The sequence below is a fragment of the Trachinotus anak genome, unplaced genomic scaffold, assembly GCF_046630095.1.
Source record: "Trachinotus anak isolate AG129_WGS33_773 ecotype Australia unplaced genomic scaffold, CSIRO_AGI_Tana_v1 ptg000012l, whole genome shotgun sequence".
Classification (NCBI taxonomy): Eukaryota; Metazoa; Chordata; class Actinopteri; order Carangiformes; family Carangidae; genus Trachinotus; species Trachinotus anak.
The window spans coordinates 10,134,145-10,142,529 of record NW_027273863.1 but is presented as its reverse complement, the minus strand read 5'-3'; the positions used below and the strand labels follow the sequence as shown (position 1 = coordinate 10,142,529).

The window sequence follows — 8,385 nt, the reverse complement described above, 5'->3', positions numbered from 1 at the left end:
GATGCACTTTTCTTTTATATATTTAGTTTTGGACTGTGTAATTAATTTGGAAATGTCACCTTGGGCTCAGAGCAAAGTGTGTCCACTGTTTCCTGACATTTTTAGAGAGTTTGTAGAGAGTTTGTAGTAAAGTTGTTCAGTCCAGTGACCTGCTGTGTTACATACAACCAAGTGAATGTATCATCAGTAAGGCCTTTGAAAAGAAGCGGTGGGGTATACCCGGGCGTATGGATGTACGGCAGGGATGTTTACTTGACTACGTGCGGACGTCAAAGCGCACTCACCGTATCCCAGCATGCAGCAGGAGGCCGTTGAGAGATCCAGCAGCTGGTAGTGAGTTGCTAGAGCGCCGAGCAGGCAGCAGCTAGCGGCCAACACAGCGCACACATTTCCCACTTCCATGTGAGACAAACTGAGCCGTCTACCTTACAGGCGACAGAAAAATATGCTGTTCGGACGCCTGACGTGTTATCGCAGCGGCTTTTGAGTCACCATTGTCACCCAGTTTCCATTTTGGAGGATTCCTCCCTCCATCCTCCGGATCGCACCGAACAGGCAATGACAACGGTCTCAGCAACCCCGCAGCAGATGAGGGACCGGCTGCTGCAGGCCATCGACAGTCAGAGCAATGTGAGTAACGCTAAAGCTAACAGGCTAGCTGGTGAACGTTAGCTTGTTTACCTGCACCCCAGCACACTCGATAATGCCGTTCACCTAACAACTGTCAAATCACTGCTTTACTGTTTGTTTTAAATGTGCGTGTTTTATGTTCTGGGTGAGCACCAACATGTCTAGGAAATGCGAAGGAGACGCTGAACTCTTCACTTGACAGCTCGTAAGCTAGCCTAGCAGCTCTGTTGCCATGGTTAGACAGCAGTCTGGCGTTAGCTCGTTTGTATAGCATGCTAGCTGCTAGCCTAGCCGTAACACCGAAGCGGTTTTTAAATATTTAACGGTATGGACGTAAAGCATACATATTCCCTGTGAATGCTTATTTTACTATTGCATTATCTGTATGCTCAACTAGTTGTCTATGGTTCCCTTGTGTGTTGTTTCACGTCAAAAATCCCATGTTAATGAAGTGTGAAAGGTAGCTAGCTTACTCTTAGCTTGAATAGCTATAGCTACGTTGTAGGAAATAGTCGGATCCTTCCTTCTCAAGTTAGTTAAATGCTAGCGGTAGCCAATTCAGCTAATAGGTAAGACAGCCGACACTCCAACGCTGATTGACTTTGTCGACAGGACAAGAAACTCGCTTAGTTTAAAGTTTGTGTTTTTTTCATAGTTCTGTTTTGCTTCAAATGCTTAAATTTTGTTAAAACGTTTGCAACGGAAATGTTTTTTTGAGTTGACACTTTTCCATCTCTACTTTTTTGCGTCGTACAGACAGACGAGCTAATGTTTCCTTGGCTAACGTGAAAGCTAACGTTAACTCGCCCCCCCATACACCCGTTGAACGCACGATTCAATAGCTTTCACATTAACTTGGGGACTTGGTTAATCATGAGTACTAGTCATTAACATGGTTTTTCTCAATAAGTCAAGAGTGTGAGTAGAATCCTCATTCATCGATCACTTCCACTGTTATTTCCTCAGTTAATGGTTGAATTCAGGCTAGTAACAAATATTTGCTTTGTGTGGAGGTGAAGTAATACAAAATGTTTATATATCCTCCCTGCAGATATGCAATATGGTGGTCGTATTGGAGGTAATTACCTGCCTTGAAAAATATCCTATCACCAAAGAAGCACTTGAGGTAAGACAAGTAATTATATGCGGACTTCTGCTACATGTAAAAATTGTGTTGCATAATTTGTTTCTAACACTCACACACATTTTCTATGTAGGAAACTCGACTAGGAAAGTTGATCAATGACGTCAGGAAGAAGACCAAGGATGAAGACCTTGCAAAACGTGCTAAGAAACTCTTAAGGAACTGGCAAAAGCTGATTGAACCTGGGCCAGCTGTGTCTGTGAGTGCCCCTGGGTCTACCAATGGCAGTTCTCATCCCTGCAGAACGGATGCAGCTCCCCCTGACATTTCTGTCTCAGGGAAGGGTGTCCCTGAAGTCAAAATCAGAAATGATGTTCACAACACATACTCACCAAAAGCTGAAATATCAAGCAGTCGCAAGCGCCGGGCAGAGCACAGAGACAGTGGAGTGCACTTACCAGAAAAAATCTCCAAGATGTCTCCGTATGATAACAATGTTTCACCACCACCCACGAATGGGATTGCAGGAAGTCCAGATGCCATGCCTGATCAGGAGGTTGTCCCATCTCCTGACAGATCTCGAATAGAGCACCTTGATAATGATAAAACCAACAGAATTCCGGTCAATGCTGTAAAGCCTCGCCCCAGCTCCCCTGGAGTGGCCAAACTACCTAGCACTTCCTCTTTGATTAAGGTTGCTGTGATGCAGCAACAGGCCAGATTGGATGAAGGAGGAGGAGGGGGCTATTATCAAGCCAAAAGTCCCCGTGGCCTCACTACCAGTCCGAGGAGCATGAAGCAAGACACAATGACCAAGCGCTCTTCAGTATATGCACCGAAAGGAACTCCAATCCCAAGCCCTTCCTCTAGGAACTCTCCTTTGTCTTTGTCGCAGCCTGTGTCCTCCCCAGCTCAGGCATCATACGCTGACAAGCTGCCACATTCTTCTCATAGGTCCTCAATGCACTGGGCCACTTCGTCAGAAGCCCCCTCTCATTGCCCACCACAAGACATATCTGCAACACTGGAATCCCCTTTAGTCTCCCCTTCAACCTCTCTCCCCCAACAGAACTCAGAACTACACAGACCGGCATCTGAGGGATCCATGGCTGCGTCTGATGACACAGACGGGTCAGTGGCCCCTAACTCAGAGTATAAAAGGAGGAAATACAGGTCTAGGGACTACTCTGTCAACTTGGATGGCCAGAAAATAGAAGACACGACTAAACCTGTACGGTTAAAAGAACGCAGACTAACATTTGACCCAGTCACAGGTCAGATCAAACCTCTGGTACATAAAGAACCTTCTCAAACAGAGGAAGCCCCCACTCCTGAGCCCTCTGAGTCTAGGCAGAGAACTGAAAGCACTGTTCAACAGCCCGCTGCCCTGGTCCAGGCCCCGACCCCAGCCCCGACCCCAGCCCCAGCCCCAACTCCAGTCCCAGTCCCAGTCCCAGGCCCAGGCCCAGCCCCGGCCCCAGGCCCTAGCCCTAACCCTTTCCACCAGACAAACTGGAAGGAGCTGTCCAGAAATGAAATCATCCAGTCCTACTTGAACCTTCAGAGCAATGTGCTCACCTCCTCAGGGGTCCAGGCCCCTAGTGCACACTTTTTCATGTCAGAGTATCTGAAAAGGGAAGAACAGGAGATTAAGGAGTCAAGGAAGACACATGTTCTGCAGACGGACAGCTCAGTAGGGGATTTACCAGGTGTGAGCCGGGAGGTGACGGACGAGGACCTGGACAGGATACACACACAGCACTGGCCAGGGGTGAATGGTTGTTATGATACCAAGGGCATCTGGTATGATTGGACAGAGTGCATATCATTGGACCCTCATGGGGATGAAAGCAAACTGAACATCCTGCCATATGTTTGCCTAGACTGAGGGGTTTGGGAAGGTTGCTATCCTTTTCCACTCCTTCGTCTCTCTACAGAGACAAGATACTTTGTGATTTTGTTTGTCCACTGTGAGTTTGGCAAAAGCCAGGCCTGCTAAACTCCCCCATGCCTCTTCCTCTTTCTGTGATAATCTATTGAGATTTTGGAATAAAAAGAGTAAAGATTAAAAGAATAGTTGAGTTTGTAATACCAAGGGCTGTTTCTGTTTTATTTTTCAAACTGAAAGCCACAGGAATAATGAGGCCCTAGCTGCACAGCGCTGGTACTAACGCAGAAGGCCTAAAAAGGGAGGACCGAATTATCCCAGACAACCAGAAATGGTGTTATGATGCGAATTCTTAATATTCAGAATTGTAGCCCCGTTTCAGGGTCATTGGGATGATAATGCCCTCTTCTTTTACCTTCTAGTTTCTAATGAGGAATTACATTCTAGTGTTAAATTTGAGAGAAGGCTGGGGTTTAGCTGTCCTGTCCAGACTGCTATGTTGGTGCCCAGAAAAGGTGTTGATAGAGCTCATCTAGCACAGGTAGAGCTGAACATGTCCAGAGTATGAAATTCTGGAGCATATTTGGCAGTTACAAGAAGCTTTATGTGAGATATAAAGAGTAAATTATAAATTTCGTATCATGTATACATCTATTTATTTTTGACCAGTTCATCAAAACAGATGTTCAAAAACGTATAGATTTCTTTTTTTTTTTCCTGTTTGCATCACTATGTTGTCAGCCTAATCTTCAATGTTAAAGGGGGCATACAAATGTTTTTGCATGGTCTTTCTTTAAGATTGACCATTGCATTTGGTTATTAACATTCCATACTCCACCCTTCACCCAGTTTCACTCTCTCTGTCTCATCACACAGCTCTTATATGTCCATGTAATCTCAACTCAAGAAGGAAATTTATTCAGAAAAATTATTTGGTTTCAAATGGTTCAGTTAAAATGGTGCGGTGCTTCTTTCAAACTTCACTACAGTGAAAATTGTCGCCACCCACTAATTCTCTCCAGAGCCCAAAATGTTGCAGAATGTCAAATCAGATGGTGCTGATCAATACTTGCATTTGAGACAAAAAAAAAAAAAACAAGGAAATGTTTGAATGCTGGAACTCACTCTGTTTCCATTCCTTTAGATATTGTTTGCCTTCTGAAATTCATTCACAATATATTTTGTAAATTAAACAGCCTTAGTGAATGTAAGGGATTGAGACCTCTTATGCACTTGTACATAAATTGACAACTTGTTGGTCATTTCATCGCTGACTTGATTCAAGTGTGAATAGTGAGTGATGCTCCCACAAGTTACAGTTATGTGCCCGTAGTTTATTCAGACACATTTAAAGTTCTTTCAGCTGCTTTCAAGAGTTTAGAAAAAAATTAGGATGTCGTTTGAGGTAGCATTTCTTCTGCTTCCATTTTTAAATACAGCAAACATAAAAGGGAGAGAGAAAGCTGTGTGCATCAGATATTCTTGGTATTTTTCATGTGACAACTAATACTTAATTTTGTTTTCCCTTTGTACTCATCAGTCACTACCACTTTTTCTTCACAATTTGAATTAAGACAGGCTTATACGCAGCCTCTCTTGTTTGTTTGTTTATTCATTCTTTCAGTCAGTCATCCCTACCAATGTGCCTTGGTAAATGGTTAATCTGGATTTGCTTCCGCATAAAACACGCCTGTCTGTGGAGCTGGGTTTATGTGCGAGAATTCCAAATCCCATGATCAATATGAAGCTGGTATATGCACCGTTTCTGTTAACTTTTTGTACACATTGAGCGAGCAAGGGTGAAGCTGCAGACAATGAGAAACTGCACAACAACACAGCTGGCAATAAAGGAAAAGTGCTACAACTGGTTGATAAGAACCTGTTTTCTGGAGTTTTGACTGGGGCATCTTTATTTGTTCAGTGTTTAACATCTCTCAATTGTTTGAAAAATAAAATGATCTAAATCTTCAGCTCAGTTGGCTGACTGGTGGGTCTTTTACATTACGATTGTGCTCAACAATTGACACCAACCTTGAATATTTTTCCCTAAACGGTCAGTCTGAGCTCTCTATACTTCTGCTTTTTGTTTTGAGCTTCACTGTAGAAGTTGCTGCAATTTGTTGTACTTACTCATCTCATCCATGGGGGGGTGCACATTATCCAGTTTCCTCTTTAGTCTGCCTCAGTATGGGATCTATGGGTGGGATCGTATGAGTAATTGCTGTTCAGTGGGAAATACTGGACCAAACTTAACATTTTTATAAACCCACAGAGAATATTAGGCAATCTATTTTTAAATAAAACAATCATACTTAAGATTCTGATCATCATCCATCTGTGGAAGCCTGGAATTGTTACCACCTCAGTTAAGAAATTGCCTCGTGTGCAAAAGTGACATTTATATTAGCATTATTTGCCTCAAGAAAAACTGCATATGTGTCCCTACATGTTTGACAGTTTCATAGGCTCAGGGGCATTATACCTACATCACTGCCTGCCATGACTCAATGAGCTGATGTCATCTGATTACAAGTATTAGGATGAGTAACGGTCCTCCTCTTGAGTAAATTTACTCTCAGACTCTGAATCAGCCCTCTGCTCACCTGCATGACGTAATTGCCAGCCATATAAAAGTTGAGAAATACAGCTGTGTTTGTGTCCAGACATTGTCAGAGGAGAAACACCTGGGCTTATGTCATTATTACTCTCCCAAAAGTTTCCATCCCATCTTGTCTGGTTGGAATCTGGAGGATTGGCAATGTATCGTGAGGGGTTCAAACTCAGCCACTCACTATGTCAGGTAGAAATGTGCATTTCACTGAAATCTGCTGATGTTGATATTAAGACTGTGACTGATTACTTGCATCATTGATTAATCTGCTGACTTTTGTCTTCATAAATTGATTTGTTTGTCTATATGACCTCCCAGAGCCCAGACTTTCTTTTTTATCCAACCATTAATACAGACCCCAACTCAGCAAAATGTTGTTGAAACCACTAAAATGTTCTGTGGAACCAGACTAGCCGAAACAAATGTCAGGTTTCAAGGTAACTAGCTGCATTTTTGGCCGGTTTCATTTTCAAGACTCTCCAGGCGTCGATAGGCCTTGTTACCAATAGCACTATTGTCCATAAGCAGATAACAGCTTCTCTGGAGAAACAGCTGGACATGTGTCACCGTGACTAGGCTTCCTCTCTGGAAATATAATGTTGACCTAGGATGTCTTAAGGTTAAGTTGTAACTTGCAACATTTTAGCACTTAATTTACTATTTAAAAGAAAAAAGATGTATCCAGGATCCTAAAATGAGAAAAAGATTAAAGTCCTTTTTTGTTTTTTGCCATTGTTTTCCATTTTAAAGTTATGGCTCTTCATACTCAGAATAAAGGAGCTGACTTGACAAAAAGAAGAGAAAGAAAAAGCCCCTCAGAGGAAATTCCCTGGCCTGTCCAACTCACAGTCAGGTCACATTATACACTGTGGCATTAATATGTAAAGAGGGGAACAATCCTGCCCTGTGATCTGTTCAAACTCGGACCACCGGACATCATCCTGCAGCGGCCTCACAAATCCTGGCAAGTGAAGAGGAGTTGTATCTGTTATCTAAACCCCATAGCGCCGACATTACGTCACCTCAGTAGCTCATTGTGCTTCGTTTAGTTCCTCAGAAGTTTTTTTTTTTTTTTAATCGACAGTGACTCAAAAAAATGCGAAGATGTGTCTGGTCCACTGCACGTCTGGTATGCAGGGCGGGACTTGTGGATCACTCCCACCATTCAGGAATTTGGGAAGTTTCCTTCCATATAAGGAGTTTTTGATATCAATCGCGACCTAAGGAAGAGCAGGGAAAGGTGGAGCCTAGGATCGATTAACGAAGTGGATAACCAAAGAGTATTAAGGAGAAGCAAGATCATTTCTGTCTGCGTACTGGAACTGTAGGGATGAAGAGATGAACAGTTTAATGTATGGTACTGAGTGTTGGCTAATGGAGTCTGTAGTACAGGCTGTGTAATGACACTCCTGTCGCTGTGCAGCCTATAGGCTGACCTTTAGTCAGCTACAGCTGCTTACTCAATATTGTGCATCACAGGGATAGTCATTGTAGGCAATGTCCCCTCACTGGTGACTGGATGTTTTCAGATAAAGTAAAAGCTGTTTCAGTAATCTCTGTTACTGGGGCTACGTGACAGATTTAAAACAAGCTTATGATACGCTTGGGATAGTAATAAAAATCAGTGAAGCTTAGTTAAGGCGTCATTGTGAAAAGTGAACGAATCAGCTCCTAAAATCAAATACTACATGCTGTAAAAATGCATGTTCACATTAAAACATGATTAGATATCACAGGGCTGTCGCCAGATTATTGGAAATACTGAGGTCATGAGTCCCCCAAGTACACCCCCTGTGTACACCCCCTGCCTAAAGGGCAACATACACAGGTGTGTCAAAACATCTGGCTGCACCCTCATTTGTGTTTAGTTATTGCTTTAGTTGCTTAAACTCTGCGGGAAGGCAGCACCTCTATCACATTCACTCCTTGGCTTGGCCACCTTCTGACATATGGCTTGTGAATGGCACTGTATCATCTGTCATACCAGTATGTTTTATTTGAGTTACCTGCTCATTTAAACCTCAGGTGGATGTCATTTCCCAACATGAAGGTCTAAATACTGTTTCAAAATACCTTTCATGCATGTAACTTCACTCAAAACATAGCATAACAAATCAAATAAATAAATAAATAAAAGAAGCCATGACTTCAGACTGTTGTCCCGCCTATCCC

General features: G+C 42.9%; 1 protein-coding gene across 2 annotated transcripts; it reads left to right on the top strand.

The window, feature by feature from the left end:
- Nucleotides 1-162: 162 nt before the first annotated feature.
- On the top strand, nt 163-6,523 carry crsp7 (cofactor required for Sp1 transcriptional activation, subunit 7). 2 transcript variants are annotated; one of them, XM_071492077.1, is made up of 3 exons: nt 163-630; nt 1,682-1,756; nt 1,848-6,523. In XM_071492077.1, the coding sequence occupies exons 1-3, from the start codon at nt 559-561 to the stop codon at nt 3,600-3,602; spliced, it is 1,902 nt and encodes a 633-aa protein (XP_071348178.1). In that variant the 5' UTR covers nt 163-558; the 3' UTR covers nt 3,603-6,523. The 2 variants fall into 2 exon arrangements, with proteins under 2 accessions (XP_071348178.1, XP_071348180.1); XM_071492079.1 differs by lacking the exon at nt 163-630 and adding an exon at nt 662-1,548.
- The last annotated feature ends 1,862 nt before the right edge of the window (nt 6,524-8,385 follow it).

Excerpts from the sequence above, each read along its gene's own strand:
- crsp7 (XM_071492077.1), top strand. The coding sequence starts at position 559 with ATGACAACGGTCTCAGCAACCCCGCAGCAGATGAGGGACCGGCTGCTG. Across the intron at positions 631-1,681 it reads CCATCGACAGTCAGAGCAAT|ATATGCAATATGGTGGTCGT; the intron begins GTGAGTAACGCT and ends TCCTCCCTGCAG. Across the intron at positions 1,757-1,847 it reads TCACCAAAGAAGCACTTGAG|GAAACTCGACTAGGAAAGTT; the intron begins GTAAGACAAGTA and ends TTTTCTATGTAG.